Source organism: Pongo pygmaeus, chromosome 5, assembly GCF_028885625.2.
Source record: "Pongo pygmaeus isolate AG05252 chromosome 5, NHGRI_mPonPyg2-v2.0_pri, whole genome shotgun sequence".
NCBI classification, from domain to species: domain Eukaryota; kingdom Metazoa; phylum Chordata; class Mammalia; order Primates; family Hominidae; genus Pongo; species Pongo pygmaeus.
Genome location: NC_072378.2, coordinates 29,381,567 through 29,404,601, shown reverse-complemented (window position 1 = coordinate 29,404,601; position 23,035 = coordinate 29,381,567). Strand labels below are relative to the sequence as shown.

At 39.6% G+C, this 23,035-nt stretch overlaps 3 protein-coding genes across 9 annotated transcripts in view; 2 read left to right on the top strand and 1 right to left on the bottom strand.

The window, feature by feature from the left end:
• Nucleotides 1-4,450: 4,450 nt before the first annotated feature.
• Nucleotides 4,451-9,987, bottom strand: LOC129038765 (olfactory receptor 2H1). The gene is given in 5 exon segments (XM_054492159.2): nucleotides 4,451-5,676; nucleotides 7,001-7,146; nucleotides 7,804-7,898; nucleotides 8,599-8,714; nucleotides 9,959-9,987. A coding segment is annotated over 1 exon segment (951 nt). The 5' UTR covers nucleotides 5,402-5,676; nucleotides 7,001-7,146; nucleotides 7,804-7,898; nucleotides 8,599-8,714; nucleotides 9,959-9,987.
• The window catches only part of LOC129038763 (olfactory receptor 5V1), a 115,917-nt gene continuing 98,047 nt past the window's right edge, over nucleotides 5,166-23,035 (top strand). Inside the window, exons 1-3 of one of the 7 annotated variants that reach the window (XM_054492151.2) lie at nucleotides 5,166-5,680; nucleotides 5,940-6,025; nucleotides 11,942-12,027. The gene's annotated coding sequence lies outside the window, so the exon portion shown is untranslated. Of the gene's footprint in view, nucleotides 5,681-5,939; nucleotides 6,026-10,060; nucleotides 10,180-11,941; nucleotides 12,028-18,609; nucleotides 19,748-23,035 lie in introns of those variants that run through there. The other 6 variants (XR_008503227.2, XR_008503226.2, XM_054492155.2 and 3 more) reach the window with 6 other exon arrangements.
• Nucleotides 10,095-23,035, top strand: part of LOC129038767 (olfactory receptor 11A1) — a 31,050-nt gene continuing 18,109 nt past the window's right edge. The window contains exon 1 of the mRNA XM_054492163.2: nucleotides 10,095-10,179. The gene's annotated coding sequence lies outside the window, so the exon portion shown is untranslated. The remainder of the gene's footprint in view (nucleotides 10,180-23,035) is intronic.

Genomic DNA, 23,035 nt, shown 5'->3' with positions numbered 1-23,035 from the left:
ATTTTCCTGTGTATGGGCCTTACTTCATTGTTTCTTTGCATGTTGTATTATTTAGTTCTTTTTTTTTAACTTAGCATTTTAAACAGTATAATGTGGCAACTCTGGAAGTCATATTTTTTCTGTTCCCAGATTTTATTATTGCTAGTGGTTGTTTTTTGATCAGGTTTTAAAAAACTATCTGTCAAGTCTGTTTTTTTTTGTTTTTTTGTTTTGTTTTGGTTTTTTTTGTTGTTGTTGTTCAACGTGGCCACTGAAGTCTCTGCTTGGTTAGCTTAGTGGCCAGGTAAAGACTGGACAAAGATTTCCTTAGGTTCCTGGAAGTAATGTCTCCCAGTGTATGTAGAGAGGCTCTGTGTGCAGGTAGATACAGGTCTTCAAAGCCCAACCAAGCAGTTTACACTGTGTCCTAGCCTTCATTTCCTGTCTGTGCAGTGCTTCAAACTTATTCAGGGTTAGAGCTTAGAGCCTGCTCAGGTCTGTTCAAAGCATATATGCAGCACTTGTCATGCCCACATCTATGCATGCATATGGCCCTCTGGACTTTCTGGAGTATATTAAGGCTTTTCAATCCCCTTTATGGACATCTCATTCGCTGACATTTCCTTTTTAAGTTCTTGGTTAGGCTATTGTTTGTTCCAACTGTTATTTATGACCATAGGCAACCATGATATTCAACAACTGCCTATGATTCTTTTTACTCATTTCCCCAGGAAATACATTGTTCTCTCTGGGATAGCTCTGAGTCAAGTCAAATAAGGATAGCATTGTGGGTTCTAGGGAACAACCAGACAGGTAAAATAATAACAATCCTCTGGAAATAAGGGATTAAAGGACCTGTAACCCTATTGTGTCCCTTCCAGTGACTTCATGTCTGCTGGTTTTCACCATGATTGTGGACTGTTGGTTTTTAAGAGCTGAGGAGGAACGAACAGGAGTGGAACCAGTTAAAACATCACAGAGCTCACTGTTCTTATCAAGATTCAGCTATTATTCTTGAACAAACACTCCCCAGATTGCAGCAAGCCTTTGGTTAATTTCTAGAGTTCTAAACAATATTAATTCTGACAATTCTTCCATAGTTCATTTTACTCTTAGGGAGTAGGTCATTTTTGGAAGTCATTACTCTATTATTTTTGTTGATGTCACTGTGTTACTGGAAAGGGGCCCCAATCCAGACCCCAAGAGAGGATTCTTGGATCTCACGTAAGAAAGAATTTGGGGCAAGTGCATAAAATGAAAGCAAGTTTATTAGGAAAGTAAAGGAATAAAGTATGGCTACTCCATAGACAGAGCAGTGGCATGGGCTGCTCAACTGAGTATACTTACAGTTATTTCTTGATTATATACTAAACACGGAGTGGATTATTCATAAGTTTTCCAGGAAAACGGTGGGCAATTCTCAGAACTGAAAGTTCCTCCCCTCTTTAGATTATATAGGGTTACTTCTGGACATTACCATGGCATTTGTAAACTGTCACGGCATCGATGGGAGTGTCATTCAGCATGCTAATGCATTATAATTAGAGTATAATGAACAGTGAGGACGACCAGAGGTCACTTTCATTGCCATCTTGGTTTTGGCCGGCTTCCTTACAGCATCCTGTTTTATCAGCAGGATCTTTGTGACCTGTATCTTATGCCAACCTCCTATCTCATCCTCTGACTGAGAATGCCTAACCTTTTGGGAATGCAGCCCAGGAGGTTTCAGCCTTACTTTACCCAGCTGCTACTCAAGATGGAGTCACTCTGGTTAAAACGCCTATAACAACAGTATGGTTTTTTGTTTTATTGGAATTGTTGCTTTAGGAATTATGGTATAAATATTTAACCTTTCATGGCCTACTTAGAATGAATAGATCCATTTATTATTATTAGTTTATTCAGTAATTGTCATATGTATTACATCTGTATGAATCCCCATCAGTGTTGTACTTTTTAGTTCCAACAGAGATACATATTTTAAAGAATTCAAAAAGAGAATAATATACGATTGCATTTACCCAGGTAATTACCCTTTCTGTTGTTCCTTTTTCATTCATGATATTCTGATTTTCCCTCTGGTTTTATTTCCTCTCTGCCTGAAGCAGTGCAATCCATGCTTAAAAGCATTTCTTTTAAATCAGATGAGTTGGTGATACCTACTTTCACTGAGAATGTCTTTACTTCATCTTCATTTCTGAAGAATATTTCAACTTTATGTAGAATTGCCCAAATGAGTGTCAATTGTGAGGAATGGGAATTCATGACATTGGCTGCTAAAATGGAGTGAAGAAGATAGATGAACAGCTCTGGTCTAAAACCAAGGTTCCCATGCAAGACTTGGTTTTTCTGCTGGGCTTTAAGACCCCAAAGCCCAAGAAAACGCTGTCGTCTTATGAAATTTCCAAGAAGACCATCCACCTCACCCTAAAGGTGGTGAAGCCCAAGATGCGGAGCTGCCCATGTTTCTGGTGGAAACATGTGATAAGGAGCTGAGAAACCTCCTCCCGACATGACTTAATTTTAAAAAATATGGTAGATTATGGCATCGGAAAGGACAAATTACATTTCTTGACATACCACTCCACTGGAGGTGACCCAGGGGTAGAGCGATGCTTAAGGAAAGGCAGTTCATTTTCTTCCAGCTCATGTTCAGTAACCAGGGTGCCTAAATACTTTGAAGACAGGGAGTCTTAATTCGGAAGACAGGAGTTCTGTATAACCTATACTATATGGTTACTTGATAGCAACAAAGTCCTTGTTGAAATATTCTGTTATAACTCAAAGGTTATATTATGTTTCCTTTTTTTTTTCTGGACTTTTTAGTGGAAAAAGGAAAAAAAATACTACAAATAAAACATTAAACTTTTCCTTCCAATATTTCACCTTTATTTCAGTCTTAAATAAGTTGTTATTTGCAACTTTAATGTGGCAAGAACCATACACATTTGAAAGGCTGCTAAACTGAAAATAATAGAGCCTGCATTTTGGTTGTAACAATCCATTGTGTGTATTTGCATGTGATCATAGACTTGCTAAGTTTTAGTTCCTCCTTTCCTCTGGCTGTAACTTGAGGGAGTGAAGGAGAAAGAGAAGGCAAAAAAGAGTCAATAGAAGAAGGAGCAACTGGACAGAAAGGAACTTGAGGAAGAAGGAAAGAAGACATGTGCAGGGGGTTGAATGCTTATGTCCTTCCAAAATTCATGTGTTGAAATCCTAAACCACCAAAATGATGGCATTAGAACATGGGGCCTTTGGGCAGTGATTAGGTCATGAGGGAAGAGGCTTCATGATTGGAATTAGTGCCCTCATAAAAGAGACTCCAGAGAGTTGGTAGCCCCTTTCGCCATGTGTGGGCACAGCAAGACATCACCTTCTATAATCAGAAAGCAGGCCCTCAATAGGCATGAAATCTGCCTTAATCTTGGAGTTTGCAGCCTCTAGAACTGTAAGAAAGAAATGTTTGTTATTTATAAACCACCCAATTTAAGTGTAGCTTGTGATAGCAGCCTGAATGGACTAAGCTAAAATGCTAAGAACCAGAAAAGGAGACAGAGTGAAGGTGATGACTGTCAAGCACACTCATGAGAAGCAAGGCAAGGCCAAGGCCCAGCTGATTTGGCTGGAATAGATATGAGCCACTTTTACACTTAGATGGCTTATTATTTACATATAAAAAAGAAGTAAAAGCCAAACGTGCCAATTCCCTGGCTCCTTGTCCTACACACCAAAAAGGATGACACGGAAACAAAAGGGGCCAGATGACTGTGACACTATTGTGGACTATACCACTGGTGAGGAGTCAGTTCTAGAATCCAGCTATTCCTCATTATATTCTTCAGCTGTATCCTAAAGGGTGTGGGGCAGAAAACCCCATGGTCCATCAAAACCTCGGATACAGTAAAGACTTATCACGTGGCATCCTCCCAGGGATATAAGAAGGAGAGTGAGAGATGGCATTGAGGCAAGTCCTAAAGAGCCTCCCATCCTCTCATATTCCAGGAGGATCAAAAAGCATCCTTCTAAATCTCAGATTAGCTGTTCTTCAAGCCTTTCCTTACATGACCTATATAGATACATGCAAGGTGTCCAGAATGCCATGATGGAGTAGTTCCCCTACACTGACATGACACTTGGAGAGCAATTATATAACCAGGAATAGGCATGGTGGAGTTAGGAAATCTATAGAAGTGATGATAGTAAAAAGAACAGAATGGAGGATAGAAATATTAAGAATGGACAGTGATAGGAATGATAATATTTGAATTTATGGTGCCTTATGGAGCTACCTATCTCCTCTCACCCAATTTTTTTTATCTCTCGCTCCCTCTCTTTCTCATTCTCCCTCTCATAGATAACAAAGCCACACCATGACCCACCATAGTGGCTCAGGTGTGTGTGGGAAGGGTAGTCTGGAAAACTTAGCATGTTCATAAATCATGAAGAAACTCTTCTTACTTTCAAAAGTACATTAAGCAGCTCTCCAGTTTTCCCTGGAGTCTCTTTCTTTCCCCAGTAACCTCCTGAGTGCCTGCTTTATCTCCTTGTTCCTCAGGGTGTATATGAGAGGGTTAAGTGAAGGGGTGCCTACTGCATAGAAGAGACCAAATAACTTACCCCTCCCTTGAGCATAGGGATTTTTGGGCTGGAGGTAGACAGCAATGACTGAGCTGTAGAAGAGGGTGACCACAGTGAGATGGGAGGAGCAGGTCCCAAAGGCCTTTCTCCATGCTGTGGCAGAGTTAATCCTCAGCACTGCATGGGCAATGGCTCCATAAGAGGCAAGGATGAGGCTGAGGGGCACAACCACGAAGATGACACTGGACACAGCCAACTGGATTTCATTGTAGGAGGTGTCTCCACAGGAGAGTCAAATCAGAGATGGGACCTCACATAAAAAGTCATCTATCTGCCGGTGGGGACAGAAAGGCAAGTGGAGGGTGGGTGGTGTCTGGACTATTGATTGGACCAGACCCATAACCCAGCCCACAGATGCCAGCTGCCAGCACAGGCGGGGGTGGATGATGGTGGCATAGTGGAGGGGCTGGCAGATAGCCACGTAGTGGTCAAAGGCCATGACTGTCAGGAGGATGCACTCAGTGGTCCCCAGGGACAAGAAGATGAAGAGCTGGACAGAGCAGCCCAGGAAGCTGATGGTCTTCTTTGGGCCCCAGAGGTTGACCAGCATCTGGGGGACACAACTTGTGGTAAAGCAAAGGTCCAAGAAGGAGAGGTTGGAGAGGAAAAAGTACATTGGAGAGTGGAGCCTGGTGTCCAGCACAGACAGCAGGATGATGAGTGTGTTGCCCACCAGGGTCAAGAGGTAGGAAGTGAAGACAACCATGAAGAGAGTCCTTTCCAGTGCTGGGTGTTCAGAGAAGCCCAGAAGGAGGAAGCCCATGGGGGAGCTTTGGTTAACCATGGCCTTTTCTTGTTTGTACCTGGAGGGATGAGGCTGTCACCCCAGTGTGATTCAACCTGTCTTATCAAAACTCAGCCTGGGTGTTTGTGATGTCACAGTAGGTGGGTGTTTCTTTTCTGTCTTTGCTCGTCCAGCCTCTCTTTCTCAGGCTTATCACCATCCAGCAGCTCCTTCTCGTTCCCTGTTCCTTCTGATCAAACGTTGTCTAGCAGAAGTGAGGAAACCACGAATGTGCTGGAAAGCAGATGGAACCTCACATTGGTGCCTCTGACTTCCTGGGTGAGGGCAAAGAAAGCTGATATAAAACATGGATTAATTAACCAATCTTCATTAATTCAACAATAAATTGTTAGGCTCTATCTTATTCTAAATGTTGTGGTAGTTCTGAATATTTCATTATGTACATCCATAAAGAATTAGAAAAGAATCATTTGATAGACTTTCCCTACTATTCATATTTATGCAAAATTATTCTGTATTCTGGGGTATAAATTTCCTGGAATTATTCATGTTTTGTCTACTTTATCTTTGTTTGCAGAGGCGTCAATCAGAGGCAGAGTGTAGAATTAACAAAAAGATTTCTCCTCTGTGTGTATTGACTCCATCCATAGAAAAATCAATGAGGTATTTTGTTCCTTCTCCATTAAAAAAATTATGATGTAAACTAAATGTAAGAGCTTTCTCTACAAATGAAAATACCTAACCTCAACTTAACGTTATACAGAATGTAGCAAAATAACATGAAAGAAAATGCTGCCTATTGTCTTGTTCTGGGGCTTAGAAATTAAAAAGATGATATAATTTTAAAAATTTTTTGCCTTTCAAATAAAATTATGTCAATAGCAAAATAGAGAGTTGATATTGGGATGTTTAAGTAGAAATCATTCAGGATCTGGAAGAATTTAAAGAAAAAAAGGAAGGAATCAGAATTTGTTACTTTCTTAATTCTATTCACTATTTAAGATTTAAAACATTATTTTTATAAGACTTCAAACCCCCCAAATTTTAAGAGTAATTTAAAGAATTTCTGAATGTTCTTTATCTATATTGGTAAAGTGCTAATATTTGACATTTTTATCATCACAGCTTTATCTTTACATATGCAATTATATTTACCCTGAGCTATTGGAGAGTGCGTTGCATATATAATGTCTCTTTACTTCTTCATGTTTCTAAGATAGAAATATTTTTTAATGTAAAAACAGCTCAGTTACTAAATACAGGAAAGCCAACATTGATAAAGTATTATTGGCTGGGTGCAGTGGCTCATGCCTATAATCCCAGCACTTTGGGAGGCCGAGGCGGGCAGATCACCTGAGGTCAGATGTTCGAGACCAGCCTGGCCAACATGGTGAAACCCCGTCTCTACAAAAAATACAAAAAAAAAAAAAAATTAGCGGGGTGTGGTGGCAGGTGTCTGTAATCCCAGCTACTCAGGAGGCTGAAGCAGGAGAATCATTTGAACCTGAGAGGTGGAGGTTGCAGTGAGCTGAGATCGTGCCATTACACTCCAGCCTGGGTGACAAGAGTGAAACTCTGTCTCAAAACTAACTAAATAAATAATAAAATATTATTACTCACTCCGTAGACCATACTTACAATTTTGCCAATAATTTCTGTTATATACGTGTTTTCCCATGGAAGATCCACTCCAGATCATGTATGTCTGAGCTTGCCCTCTTAAGTAGCCTTTCCTTAGTCAGTGAAATAACAAGCTTTAACGTATAGGCTGGTGGGTTCAGTTCCTATCATGAGAAGCAAAGAGACTAGAAGAGTATGGCCTCATGTACTCAATAAACACTGGGAAATACATGGGAAAATTGAGACCACCCTCCCGCCCAACACCGCCACCCAGAATTGAAGGCAAATAAATTAAGATGAGGTGTGGGTTAGCAAAGAGTCTGCACAATAAAGGAGGAATCTGGGTGGGTGGGCCAAGGAAAGCCTTTAGGAGGAGGTGACATGCATTTTTGCTGTAAAAGACTGCGCTGAGACACATGAGGCAAGCTCAATGATGGGGGTGAGATGCGGCACCACCCTGGCAGGTAAGAGGCAGAAACTGAGGGTTTTCTGAGCACAGACAATGGCAGGAGGGCCATTTAGGGTATGTGGCCATTTAGGGCAAGCAAGTTGGTGGTCTCATTGGCAGACAGTGCCCTGGGACTTTATGGGATGGCACAATCACCTCTGCATCAGAAGACCCTGTCTGGTGTTAAAAGCTGCCTCCCATCTCCCTTTTCACCAAGACTCCCTCCTTTTTGTCTCCTTCTATATTCCTTCCTCCATCATTATGTCTCTCCTTGAAGATAAGATTTGTTCCCTTAATTTTAAAAAAATTATATAAACAAAAAGTATATAAAACACATCTATGGATTTTATGGAATAATAAACACATGGTGTACCTGAATCTCCTCCTGATTTAAGAACAGATCAAATATTACTGGTATCTTAGAAGTCTTCTGTGTTCTCCTCCCTGATCACATCTCCTTCTCTCCCACTGAAGAAGTAAACACTATTCTGATTATTTTAAATTTATCATTTCTTTTTAAACTTTGTAGCCTCATATCTTTTGTGTCTCAGCAATTGTCCAGAGTTTTATTCATCCATAAAATGCAGCATTTCTTACATTCTTACTCTCTTGGCAACTTGTCTCACTGTATGTTTTTTCTGAATCTCTTCAGTTTATATCTTCCTTTGACTCTCTGCACTCTCCCATTTTCTATCTTTAATAACGTGCCTTTTACTTACCCTGTTTCTTCTGGTCCTTTTCTCTGACACCAATAATAGGCAAGCACTACTTTCCCTATGTCCCATTAACTCCACACAGAAGCACATTAATTTATTCTTTTCTGGTCCTCAAAGAGCCAGTCAGGTACTAACTGCTACAAAGTTATGAGACAAATTCTTTTCTACAGTTCAATAATAATAACCACTTATAGTTTTGACAGTTACTATCTGTTATGTCCTATATACTAACACTGTGCTAAATAATTTCCTGGAATATCTGCTTCTTAAAAGAACCCTGCTAGACAGTTAATATCTCTGCAGAAGAACAGTCTCAAAGAGGTTAAGTAACTTGCCCAGGGTTCCCCTGCCAATGAGTATCAGTACCAGGATTGTAGACCCTGTTTGATTCAGAACTGTCTTAAGAACATGTGGAAATTGATGGGCTGTAGGGGAATAAACTTGTGACTTACTTGCAATTAAGTCAGACTCTCTTTGTGGCCTTGCTGCCACAGCTTCCCCATAGAAAGGAACTTCTGGACGGGTTGGAGCCTCCACTTGTGATCTCACAATGAGAACTAAAAGCAAACTACAGAGGAATGTTACACTCGATATTTATTGGAACTTGGATTTCAGTTAAGAGTATTGATTGCTAGTGCTTACTTCCGTGGGCACTCAAAAAAGTGCTTCATATTTACGGCTCCTTATAACTTCAAAAGGTGGATACTATTATTACCTTCCCTTACAGATCAATAATTGAAGACATGTAGAGTTTGAATATCTTGTTCTGGAAAGTATAGCTAGTAAGCGCCAAAGACCAAATTTTAACCCAGGTGGTCTGGCTGAAGAAGCTATGCACTAACCACGTTCCACCATCACTCTGCCAGACACATGAGCTAGAGTTAGCTCTTTACTATGGAACTCTTGCTAACGACTTCTTTTCCTCAATCCAGTAAGTTAACCTCTCTTTTAGTGACGTTAGAGGCAGAAAAAAAGGCATAGTGAGATGATGTGGGGAGGAATCCCAGGACTCCCATCCCATAGAGAGAAGTAGCTCATTAATTCTGCCAAGACTAGGGGCCCCATAACCTATAGACAGCTAATTGACCACAGCTACTAATGGCTAAGAAGGGATGTGAAGATTCAAAGGAAGCATGCCAGAAACTGGGTTCTCTTTGGTATATAAAAATGTCACCTCTGCTTCTGTGTGTCACTGGGGAGTAGAAAGGCACTATTCTCTCTCGATCCACACCTTCTGAGTGGCCCATATTTCCAGTCTTCCCCTCAAGCCTCAAATGTGCTCATTCAGTCCCCCCTTATTTGGTTTATTTCCCTTCTCTTTTTAAAATTGAGGTATGATTTATATAATAAAGTGCACATATTTTAATGGACAATTCATTGAATGTGAACAAATGTATACATGCAGACAACCATTACCCTACTGAAGATGTAGAGCATTTCCATCACTCCAGAAATTTCATCATGCCCACTTACAATAATTCTTTCCATGCTCTAGGCAACCACTGCTCTGATTTCTATCATTTTGTTTTGCTTGTTCCAGAACTTCACATAAAAGATTCATTCAGTACATACTCTTTTGTGTTTGGTGTCTTATACTCTGTACAACAGTTTTGAGGATCATCCATGTTGTTTTGTGTATCAATAGTCCATTTCTTTTTTAAAAACATCAGTGAGTAGTATTCTCTTGCCTAAATATATCACAATTTATTCATCCATTCACTTGTTGATGAACATTCAGGTTTGTGGTTGTTTTAAAATATGGCCCCCAATTTTCTTATATCCTCTTCACAAAGTAGAGCCTACTTCCCTTACCTTTGCATGCGAGCTGTACTGAGTGACTCAGTTTTAACAAATAGAATCTGGTAGAAATGATGGGGTGTGACATCAAAGACTATGTCACAGTAACATTGTGACTTCTTCTTTGTGGATTGTTTACTTTGGAGGAAGCCATCCTAGCAGTGAATGGAAACACACATATGGGGAGAAACTAAGGCTCCCTACTAAAAACATGCAACATGTGACCGGGACATCTTGTAAGTGAATCCTTCAGCTTCATCCAAATCTTCTTAGAAATACAATCAGAGGACATCTTGACTACAATGTCAAGAAAGATCCTAAAATAGATACATCTACTATGTATTCACAAAAAGTTTTAAAAAAGTTAAAAGAGAGATCCAAAGCTAGAATCACCAGCTACTATTTAGCTGCTTCTGAATTGCTGGCCCATAGAAACTGTGAGATAGTAAATATTTGCTGTTTGAAGCCATTAAGTTTTGGGATAACTTTTTATGCTGTAATAGAGAACCAATGTGGGGTGGTTTCCAGTTTTTGCTGTTGTGAATCAATCTGCTATAAACTTTTCGTGTACAAGTCTTTTGTGGATGTATATTTTCATTTCTCTTTGGTCAAAACCTATTAGTGGAATTTCAGGGTCGTGTGATAGACATTCTAGTGGATATCAGGTGATATCTCATTATAGCTTTTTAATTTAATTTTTTTCTTTCTTTCTTTTTTTTTTTTTTGAGACGGAGTCTCGCTCTGTCTCCCAGGCTGGAGTGCAGTGGCGCGATCTTGGCTCACTGCAAACTCCGCCTTCCGGGTTCACGCCATTCTCCTGCCTCAACCTCTCGAGTAGCTGGGACTACAGGCGCCCGCCACCACGCCCAGCTAATTTTTTGTATTTTTAGTAGAGATGGGGTTTCACCGTGGTCTCGATCTCCTGACCTCGTGATCCGCCCGCCTCGGCCTCCCAAAGTACTGGGATTACAGGCGTGAGCCACCGTGCCCGGCTTTTTTTTTTCAGACTGAGTTTCACTCTGTCGCCCAGGCTGGAGTGCAGTGGTGTGATCTCGGCTCACTGGAACCTCCGCCTCCCGGGTTCAAGTGACTCTCCTGCCTCAGCCTCCTGAGTAGCTGGGATTATAGACATGTACCACCACGCCCAACTAATTATTGTATATTTAGTAGAGACGGTGTTTCACCACATTGACCAGGCCGATCTCGAACTCCTGATCTCGGGTGATCCACCCACTTAGGCCTCCCAAAGTGCTGAGTTACATGTGTAAGCCACCGCGGCAGGCTAATTTTTAAAATTTTTTTTGTTGTATATGTATATGCTTAGGATATACAGGATTTTTTTTTTTTTTTTTTTTTTTTTTTTGAGGCAAGTCTCATTCTGTCTCCCAGGCTGGAGTGCAATGGCACGATCTCGGCTCACTGAAACCTCCGCCTCCTGGGTTCAAGCCATTCTCCTGCCCCAGCCTCCCAAGTAGCTGGGATTACAGGTTCATTCTGCCTCGTCCAGCTACTTTTTTGTGTTTTAGTAGAGAGGGGGTTTCACCATGTTGCCCAGGCTGGTCTCGAACTCCTGAGCTCAGACAATCCACCCGCCTCGGCCTCCCAAATGATGTTTTGATATACATAGTTAAATGATTACTATGGTCAACCCAATTAACATATTTATCAACTCACAGTTACTTTTCTTGTGGTAAGAGTACTTAAAATCTATTAGAAATTTCCAGTATATAATACAATGGTATCAACTGTAGTCCTCAGGCTATACATTAGATCTCTAGACTTATTAATCTCACAGTAGTTTTTAATTTACAATTATCCAACAACTAAGTCATTGAGCATCTTTTCATTGGTCATTTATATATTCTTTTGTGAGGTGTCTGTTCAAGTCACTTGTCCATATTTTATAGTGTTTCCTTTTATGATAAAAGTATATGACTTCTTTGTATATTCTGCTTAAAAGTCCTTTGTCAAATAAATGCATTGTGCTATTTTTTTCAGTCGATGTTTCATTTTGAATGGCGTCTTCAAAGGAGAAGAAGCTTTTAAGTTTGATTAACTCAAAATTCATCAATTATCTTTTTGCAGTTAAGTGCTTTTTGAATCCTAAGAAATCTTTACCTATTCTAAGGTCATAAATATTTTCTTTTATGTTCTTCTTCAGAAGCTTTTAATTTCTAGCTTATATGTTTATTTATATGACCCATGTTAATTTTTTTGTATGTTGTGATATAGAAGTCATAGTTCATTTTCATACATATAATAAAATATTATGAAAATGGCTGCTTTTTTAAACAAATCATAATGGTACAGTTTTTATACCTACATCTAGTTCCTCTAGTACCATTTGTTGCAAAGAATATCATTTTCTGTATTGAATTATCTCTGTGTCTTTGTGTAAAATCAATAGATCTTATGTGTTTGGCTCTATTTCTGCACTTTCTATTCATTTCCACTGATCTCACCAGTTGATGACATTTGGATTGTTTCTACGTTTTGGCTGTTACTAATAATGTTCTTATGAAGAGTCATTGAAGGCATATGATTTAAATTGTCTTGGATATTACCTGACAATGGAATTATTGGGTTGTATAGTAAATTTTTTTTTATAAAAAACCTGCCAAATTGTTTTCCAAAGTGGCTCTATCAATTTTGACATATTCTTGCCAACACTTAATCAGTATTTCACATCTTTGTCAACATCTTATACCATCAGTTTCTTATTATAGTCATTCTAGTAGACTTGTAAGTATTGTGTTTAATTTCATGTTCTTAATAACCAATGATAAAGAGCATCTTTTCATGCCTTTTTTTTCCATCTGGGCCCCAGCTGATCGGATGATACCCATCTTTATTGACAGTGGATCTTCCCTACCCAGTGAAAGACTATATTGTCCATTAATTCTTTAAAAATGGTTTTAATTTAACCATTTATATTAGATGTTTTGAATCTCTGTTTGCTAAATTCAACAGCAGTCCCACTTACAGTCAGTTTCCATTAACTGCATTCTTTTCTCTAAGACTTGATTATACTTTCCTATTTCTTTGCATGTCTCATTTTAGATACTATATTGACAAGTTTATACTCTTATTTTTTTCTAATAATTATTTTATTAACTTTATTGGACATAATCTGTGGACTGTGTATCTTCCACCATTTATGGCTTCCATGGTCTCAACTTAGATTTTAAAAGTTCATATTTTAAAATCTTGGATCCCAGAAGTTTCCCTTGTTCTTGAACAGCTTAGTGTTCAGCCAATGATTGGGTGAAGGTTTTTGGTCAAATATTTTGAGTTCAAAAGGCTTCCATCCTCTGCTAATGCATCGGTGTTTGTGTTGGGACCACATTCAAATTCAGACAGCTTTTAAGTTTGTCTTGGATTTTACTTTGTGCTGGTTTCTCTCATGTTTATTCTGCACATACCTGTAGTTTCCCAGTCAGCCAGGAATGTGTAGAGATCTTATTGAATCCTTCTATAGCTATCTAATTCCCAGCATCTTCCCATTACATTTCTGATAGGTTCACTGTTCACCTCATTAAAACTGTAACCTCTGGGTACCTGAGCCTTAAACACGATTGAGTCTGTTACTTTTACTGACATAAACCCTGGGCATGAATTTTTATCTTTGTTCCAAATCATCTCAACCCTCTTTAATAGTGTAATTGTTGGTTTTTATGGCCATTCCTGCCTTGCAAAACTACCCTCAACTGAGTTGGAGTAGTATTGGTGCACTTCTCATAAGGCAGGCACAGTTACCTATGATTCTTACCTAAGCTTCTAGCAATGCTTTATGAAAAAGTGGTTCTCAATTTATTATTTGCCTTGGTTTATTTCCAGACATCTGAAATGATTGTTTTTGACAATTTTTCTGGTTTTATAATTTGTGAGGTGGAGGAAGGAAGGATTTTCTGTCCTCTTTAATTCACCATGTCTGGTGAATTTTATTTTTAATTTATATTTATATATTAATTTATATTTATTATTTATTTTATAATTTATGTTATAATTTTAATTTTAATCTATAAATGTATTTATGGTTAAGCTGTCTTTATATTTAAGGTGCAAGTTTTGTTCTTGGGGATACCATATGGATCCTGAACTTATAACAGTCTACTCTGACTTAATATGATACCCTTTAACATAGAATATAAAAAGCTTATAATAATAAAATTAGTTATAATTCCTCCATTCTTTGTGCAGCTATTGCCATGTTTTACTTTACATATGTTACAAACCTTGTAATATATTTTCATTATTTTTAGACTTTTAATGAATTTAAGAAAAGTAGGAAGATAACTATTATATACACTCTTATGTTTCCAATCTTCAAAGTTTTTCATTCCTTCCCATAGATTTGAAACTCTATTATAATTTATCTGTAGCCTGAAAAACTTCGTTTATCCTTTTTTATTCTTTCAGTGAGTATCTTCTGGCAACAAATTTTCTCAGCTTCTTTTTAATTTCAGATGGCTTTATTTTGCCTTCATTTAAGAAAGATTATTTTCCCCCACTGGGTAATTCTAGGTTGGCAGATTTTTTTTCTCTTAACATTTTAAAGATAATTCATAGCCTTCTGACTCCTTTTGTTTCTGTTGAGATGTTGGCAGTCATTTTTATTGTTATTCCTTATTATGCAATATGTCTCTACCGCTTCTGCAAGTTTTCAGAGTTTTTCTTTTTAAATTTTTGTTTTTCACAGTTTAACTATGATGTATGTAGTTGCGGTATTGATAATGTGGATGGCTATTTTTATCTAATTTGAAAAAATTTTGCCGACATTTTTTGAACAATTTTTTGTTTGCCCTTTTATCTCTCTTCTTTTTTCGCCCCTAATTTTTATTTTAGTTTCAAGGGGCACAGGTGCAGGTTTGTTGCACAGGTGAATTGTGTGTCATTGGGGTATGGTGTACAAATGATTTTGTCACCTAGGTAGTGAGCGCAGTAACCAATAGGTAGTTTTTTGACCCTCACCATCCTGCCATTCTTCCGACTCAGGTAGGCCCTGGTGTCTATTGTTACTTTCTTTGTGGTCATGTGTATTCAATGTTTTGCTCCCACTTATAAGTGAAAACATGCAGTATTTGGTCTTCCATTCCTGCTTTAATTTGTTTAGGATAATGGTCTCCATCAGAATCCATGTTGCTGCAAAGGCCATGATTTCATTTTTAATGGGTGTATAGTATTCCATGGTATATAATTGTCATGCTTTTTTTTTCTCCAGTCCACTGTTGATAGGTATTTAGGTTGATTCCATGTCTTTGCTATTGTGAACACATACACACACATGACTCTTTATGGTAGAATAATTTATATTCCTTCATGTATGTTTCCAGTAATGAGATTGCTGGGTCAAATGGAAGTTCAGTTTTAAGTTCTTTGAGAAATCTCCAAACCACTTTCAACAGTGGCTGAGCTAATATACATTCTCAGCAGCAGTGTATAAGCATTCCTTTTTTCTCCACGATGCTTCCAGCATCTGTTATTTTTTTGTCATTCTGACTGATGTGAGATGGTATCTCACTGTGGTTTTCACTTGCATTTCTCTAATGAATAGTGTTATTGGGCATTTTTTTCATGTGCTTCTTGGCTACACATATGTCTTCTTTTGGAAGTGTCTGTTTGTGTCCTTTGCCCATTTAAAAAAAATTTTTTTTCTCTTTAAGTTCCTTATAAGTTCTGGATATTAGACCTTTTTCAGATGCATAGTTTGCAGATATTTTCTCCCATACTGTAGGCTGTCTATTTACTGTCTTGATGGTTTCTTTGGCTGTGCAGAAGCTCTTTCGTTTAATTAAGTTCTACTTGTCTATTTTTGTTTTTGTTTCCATTACTTTTGGCGACTTCATCATGAAATCTTCACCCATTCATATGTACAGAATGGTATTTCCTAGGTTTTCTCTCAAGGTTTTTATAGTTTTAGGTTTTACATTTAAATCTTTAATTTACTTAGAGTTGACTTTTGCATACGGTGAAAGGAAAAGGTCCAGTTTCAATCTTCCTAATATGGCTAGCCAGTTAGCCCAGCACCATTTATTGAATAGTGAGTGCTTATTTTTGTTGACTTTGTTGAAGATAAGATGGTTGTAGGTGTGTGGCATTATTTCTGGGTTCTCTGTTCTGTTCCATTGGTCTATGTATCTGTGTTTGCAAGAGTACCATGCTATTTTGGTTACTGTAACCTTGTAGTATAGCTTGAAGTTGGGTAATGTGATGCCTTCAGCTTTGTTCTTTTTGCTTAGGATTGCTTTAGTTATTTGTGCTTTTGTTTGGTTACATATGACTTTTAGAATAGTTATTTCTAGTTCTGTGAAGAATGTCACTGGTAGTTTAATAGGAATAGCATTGAATCTGTAAGTTACTTTGGGCCATATAACCATTTGGATAATACAGATTCTTCTTATTCATGAAAACGGAAGGTTTTTTTCCATTTTTTTTGTGTTGTCTCTGATTTCCTTCAGCAGTGTTTTGTAATGCTTGCTTGTTGTAGAGGTCTTTCATCTCTCTGTTTAGCTGCTTTGCTATGTATTATGTGTGTGTGTGTGTGTAGCTACTGTGAACAGAATTGCATTGTTGATTTGTCTCTCAGCTTGGACATTGTTGCCATATTCTGTGGTATGCCAGATGGAGTACCTAATAGAGCAGTGGATGTTGTCATGAACATACGTCTGCTTTTAAGATTCCAATAAAATATTTTAGGATTATAGCTATGGACAGCTTTCTGTTTTTCAAGGATGAAGTCAGATTCTATACCCAGGACGTAATTAGGCTGAGCATTCCCAGGAGAGTTATGATCACTACAAGCCCTCCCACTCTGCCCAAACACTGTGTTTCTGTCGTGAGGGATGACCCAGCAGGTCTGGGATAGCTGTTGAGGGTTTTGATACTATGGCTGGGCCAAAGAGGGAGGCTGCATGGGAGAAGCCAAGCTACCAGCTGGGGCTGTGGCACAGTGGTGGAACTGAGGACAAATGTAGTTCCCTGGTTTTAACAATGACCATTGTTGTGTTTTGTTACTCTTCAAGGGTCTTTCAACATCCCATATCTTAGTTACTCATAAAACTGTGCTGCCACAGGCCCATTTTTGGGTGAGAAAGCTAGAAAGTTGGAGGACTTATTCTAAGTCACACTGTTACCAGCCCAGAGGGGCATCTCAGGTTTTGAGCAGCTGCTTGTTTTGTGCGCTTTGTGGATGAGTGGTAAGAAAGGTGGTCATTTGGGCTGGTCACGGTGGCTCACGTTTGTAATACTAGCACTTTGGGAGGCTGAGGCAGGCGGATCACCTGAGGTCAGGAGTTCAAGACCAGCCTGGCCAACATGGAAGAACCCTATCTCTACTAAAGATACAAAAATTGGCTGGATGTGGTGGTGCACACCTGTAGTCCCAGCTACTCAGGAGGCTGAGGCAGGAGAATCTCTTAAACCTGGGAGGTGGAGGTTGCATTGAGCCAAGATCATGCCACTGCACTGCAGCCTGGGAGACAGAGTAAGACTTCATCTCCAAAACAACAACAAAAAAAGAGAAAGCTTGGTCATTTATGGCCGGGTGGGTGTATTCGAAGGTAATGTTCAGTTGTGAGGATATCAGAAGAAGGAAGAAAAATCGTAAATGGGAAAGAAAGATACTTTTTTTGTGAGAGGTGGCTTGGGTAATTTATTTTTGGTATTTGATTTTTTGAAATATTTTTTGAGTACTTAACATAAGTGGAGATTAGAGACTTCTGGTAATTAAGAGAGGGCAAGATTGCAAGAGTATCATTTAGTATAGGATTACGGGGAGGTATTTGAAGTTTTCTTCTTCTTTCCTTTTCTTTAAACAGCAAAATTGAACAGAAAGTAGAGAGGTTTTCTATATACCTCCTGCACCTCCTCCCCATGTGGACTCTCCTACTAACAACATCCCATATTAGAGTGGTAATTTGTTATAACTGATAAACTTACACTGACATATCATTATCACCCAATGTCCATTGTTTACTTGAGGGCTGACTCTTGGTAGTATACATTCTATGTGTTTGGACAAGTGAGTCATAATACATACAGAATAGTGTGACAGCCCTAAAAGTTCTCTGTGCTTTCTATTCATCACTCCTTCTCTGACCCCATACTCCTGCTGTAACTTCTGGAAACCACTGATATTTCTACTTTCTTCATCGTTTTGCCTTCACTGAAAGAGTTTTAAGGCATATTGATTAGGAGAAGTTAGAGGTTAAGGTAAAAGAAGGAGAGATAAGAGGTTATCAGTAATTAAAGATACAGAAATAGGTCACTGAAGGCAAGAAAAGTGTTGGGAGAAGGGGTCATAAAAAAACATAAGTACCTCAAAGGGAAATAGGGATGAGAGTTACTGGGTAATATCAGGAAAATTTTAAAATGAAGGTGTTTATTGGAATTTGAGATGGAAGTCATGGAAAGTAGGAGTTCTAGGACACCAGATGTCAAAGTGTCCAGTATCATAAGAAGGAACACAGAAGGCTTGAAAGGGAATAAGAATTCATTAGAGGAGTTGAGTGGCATGCAGAATGGACACAGAAAATTGCCAGAACTGGCCAACTCGAAAATGGGGCTTCTGCCAACAGTTTGGTGCCTACTTAAACAGAATGTATCACTTGGTTGTCAGACATTATTCTATAGTGGCAGGATTCTACAACTTGTCTTTCCTTTCCCAGATTTCATGATTTTCTCAAGTGACCATTATGGGGCATCCAAATGTGGCAACATAATAACTCACGGACACCAGAATTATCCAAGAGGAACTGGAGAGACAACAGCATTGGAGGGCCATCCACGACTCCCAGTAGTCCTTTCTGTACTTTGTCTCCATGTGCCATCCTCACTTCCTTAGAAAGGGTCGTGTGGCTGGGTGTGGTGGCTCATGCCTGTAATCTCAGCACATTGGGAGGCCGAGGCGGGCAGATCACGAGGTCAAGAGATCGAGACCATCCTGGCCAACATGGTGAAACCCCACCTCTACTACAAATACAAAAATTAGCTGGGCATGGTGGTGCACATCTGTAGTTCCAACTACTCAGGAGGCTGAGGCAGGAGAATCACTTGAACCTGGGAGGTGGAGGTTGTAGTGAGCCGAGATTGCGCCACTGCACTCCAGCCTGGTGAAAGAGCGAGACTCCGTCTCAAAAAAAAAAAAAAAAAAAAAGAAAGAAAGAAAAGAAAGGGTCATGTTGATCACTTTTGGATCCTGTTTGATGACCAGTAGAGTGCTATAGACTGGCTAAAAGAAAGAACTAAAGGAATTGTGACTCATTTACTTTCTACAGAACACCAGAGAGAAAGCCAAGGAATGCAAAGAATGCATATCCAACGTCAGGAGGAGTGGGGAATGAGCTGGGTTCCTAAGGAGGCCCAGCCAGGCCATCCCAGAAATGGGAAGAATTAAAAGCCTTGTCATCTAGCAGAAAACCTACAGTATTTATTTCACTAATTGTTTTAGGTTCTCTCTTCGGATAATACAGAAGAATAACTCTACAATGGCCTCATTTACACTGCCAGAGTGCCCATAATGGTGATTCTCCAAAGAGTATATGGCCTGTGTTCTCACTCACACTTGGGATGCACCCCTGTACTTATCTCTAGGCCTCCTTCAGTTCATTTCCAGACTCATGCTAGTGCAAGACTTACAAGTGCTCCAGCCAGAAGAGTCTTCTACCATTCGTTCAAATTCGTTCAACAAACAAATATTATCAAGTACAAAATTCCAAATTGGCATCAATAATATAAAACTGTCAATGCAAACCCCATTTTTCAAACTGACTGTTTTTAGGAGCTGAATAAAGATCAAAATGATAAGTCCAATGTGTATAGGTATCTGTGCTTCACTGCAAAAATGAACTATTTCCCAATGACTGCTTTAGAAAGTTTCCTAACTATTGAAAGGCAGTAAATAAGAGGCATCATGATTGCCTAGGGCAATATTTTTACCCTTGGAGTCAAGGATGGTTAGGGTTTTCTATGTTTATCATTTGTATTCCTTTATGCAAATGGGCAATAAGGCCCAGATACCAAGAATTAGACCAGGATCTTATTGCGGTGGGAAATTAGGAGTTAAGATATTCCACAAGAACATCATGAACTGAAAAATGAAGCGGTAGAAAACATTGTTCTGGAAGATAAGTTCCAGTTATTAGGTAAAATATTCTTATGAAAAGTTGAGCAATTTGTTTAGGTCCATCAAGGTGCCTATGGTAGACAGAGTCCTCAATTGTGTTCTTTTCTCTGCTTGGGTTCTAAACCACCTTTTGACCTATTATTTGGCTTCCTGAAGAGGGTAGTTGCAAAATGGATCTTACTATGCAGACCAGGTGTGCTGTCTATTCAGAAGAACTCAACAGTCACTTTGGCTCTAAATCAGCCTCTTGAGAAGTCAGTATTGGTAAGTCAGTCATTTCATTAGGGCTTGGTCACTGACTGGTATATTATCAACCATGTTTTTACAGGCATGATGAGGTTGAAGCAAATGGGAGAGAGATGACTTTTAACTCCTGTGCTTCCACCTCCTCATTCTCTCAAGTGGCCGAATGTCTAACCTCAGTCAAGTGCTGTGCCTTGAGGCTTGTTTCTCTAACTATATCCATACATATATGGTGAATAAATATATCCATCATTCTTGGATGCAAGTGCCCTGACCCCTGCTGCTTCTCTGCAGTGCCTCTAATTGGCTAAGAACGTTGTGGCTTGGCTTTCCAGGCCCCCAGCAGGTGACATTGTCAGCCCTGGCTGACAGGAGGGGAAACATCCAGAAAATGCTATTGCACAAACCAGGTGGTGGTTATGGTAGATGAGACAGATTAATAATATTGCCTCTTCTTGCAAGAAATGGGATTGGGTGGTGAGGAAGGAGACAGGCAAGGGAAGCTCAGGGAAGGGAGGAAGTGGGTCTGGGCTGCAGTGAGAGTGAAGGAGAATGAAGAGGATCCACCGAAAAGCTGAGCAGAGGAGAAATACAAAGGAACTTGACCAGATTGTGAGGACTATGTAGAATAAGGCACACTGTGGGAACTTGATAATTATTCGCAGACTTGAAAGAAGTGTACAGGGTTAGCCAAAAGAAAAAAAAAAAGGTTGAATTGACGATGGGTGGCATCTTTGAAGCTTGAAGTTTGCACTGAGGTCCCACCTTCTGTTCTTCTCAGCTCTCAGAGGATCAACCCTGGAATCTTTTGTGTAGCAAGCCTGGTCAGCTCCTAATCCTTCTCCTTATGTCCCTGCGAGACCCAGAGCCCCTGTTTCTTGGTGGCCCTGATGTACCTGAGTTCTCTTCCTTCTTCTACAACATTTCCTCTTCCAACTCTTTTCTAGTCTTCCCTGACTGGGGAAAGACTGTTCTGCAAAGCTAAAGAATGAGGATACTGGCCAGGCACAGTGGCTCACGCCTGTAATCCCAGCTCTTTGGGAGGCCAAGGCGGGTGGATCACGAGGTCAGAAGTTCGAGACCAGCCTGGCCAACACGGTGAAACCCCATCTCTACTAAAAATACAAAAATTAGCTGGGCATGGTAGTAGGCTCCTGTAATCTCAGCTACTCAGGAGGCTGAGGCAGGAGAATCGCTTGAAGCCGGAAGGCAGAGGTTGCAGTGAGCCGAGATTGTGTCACTGTACTCTAGCCTGGGCAACAAGAGTAAAATCCTGTCAAAAAAAAGAAAGAAAGAATGAGGATACCTCTGGTAGCAGATACCATCAAGAGCTGGGGTGCACTATAGTGCGTGGGTCCCATGGGATTAGGGAAGTTGAGGAAGGGGGTGTCAGGGGAGAAAGGTTGGTAGGAGGAAGTATTAGGGAGAGAGCAGTGGGATTTCAAGAAGCAGGTCAAGGCTTGCTCAGGGGCAACGGCAGATGTGAATAGGGGAGATGTGAGGTTCAGGAAGGTAGAATACAGTGGGGGAAGACTCAATATGGGGATCACTGATGGACTCCCCCTAGCTTTTGAGTGGTGTTTGGCTTGAAAACCAATGACTGTGCTTATATTGCCCAGGATTAATGTAGTTCAAGGTCCCTTAGTAGCCATGGTGGAGAAAGAGCGTTAGCTGCAATCTTCGTTCTGGTTCTTTGTGAGAGTATCAGCTATAAGAAGCATATAGTCTTTGGGACAAATAAGCACAGAATAGTGGATCTGGAACTCAATCCAGAGCTCATTTGATTTAGCCCTTATGTTTATTGATGATGAAATTGAAAACCAAAAAGGTGATGCAAAGAGTTTGCTCTAGGTCATGTAAAGTTTTAGTAACAGAGTAGAGATCATAACCCATGTCTTCAATCTTTACCAAGATATATTAATCTGTTTTCACGCTGCTGATAAAGACTTACCCAAGGCTGGGCATTTACAAAACAAAGAGGTTTATTGGACTTACAGTTCCACATGGTTGGGGAGGCCTCACAATCATGGTGGAAGGCAAGGAGGGGCAAGTCACATCTTACGTGGATGGTAGCAGGAAAAATGAGAGCTTGTGTAGGGCAACTCCCATTTCTAAAACCATCAGATCATGTGAGACCCATTCACTATCACAAGAACAGCACAGGAAACACCCACCCCCATAATTCAATCATCTCTCACCAGGTCCTTCCCACAACACATGGGAATTATGGGAGCTACAAGATGAGATTTGGGTGGGGACATCGAGCCAAACTATATCACCAGGGATTTTTCATTCAATACTTTCCCCTGCCTATTTTTTTTTTTTCTTACTGATTGATGGCTCTAAGTCTTGCTCCAGAAAGATTAATGTGCTGGCTTACATAAATGTGCAGAAAATAGGATGAGAGAGACTGGACAAAGGAAAAGGTAGAATAGAAAAACAACAACAACAATAGCAGTTGAGGCCAGAAACTAGATATCTCAAAAATATATTGTGAGGAATTGCACATTTCCTGGAGATGAGTTAAAAATTCAGGTGGAAACTTGCTAGCTGTCATGTTAAGAGGAAAAGTGATTACTTAATTTCTTAAAAAATTAAACATACACTTTCCATGTGATACAGCCATTTCACATCTATCTATTTGCCCCCAGAGAAATGAAAGCATACAAAGACTTTGTACACAAATGTTCATAGAGCCTTCATTCTATGAACCAAACCTGGAAACA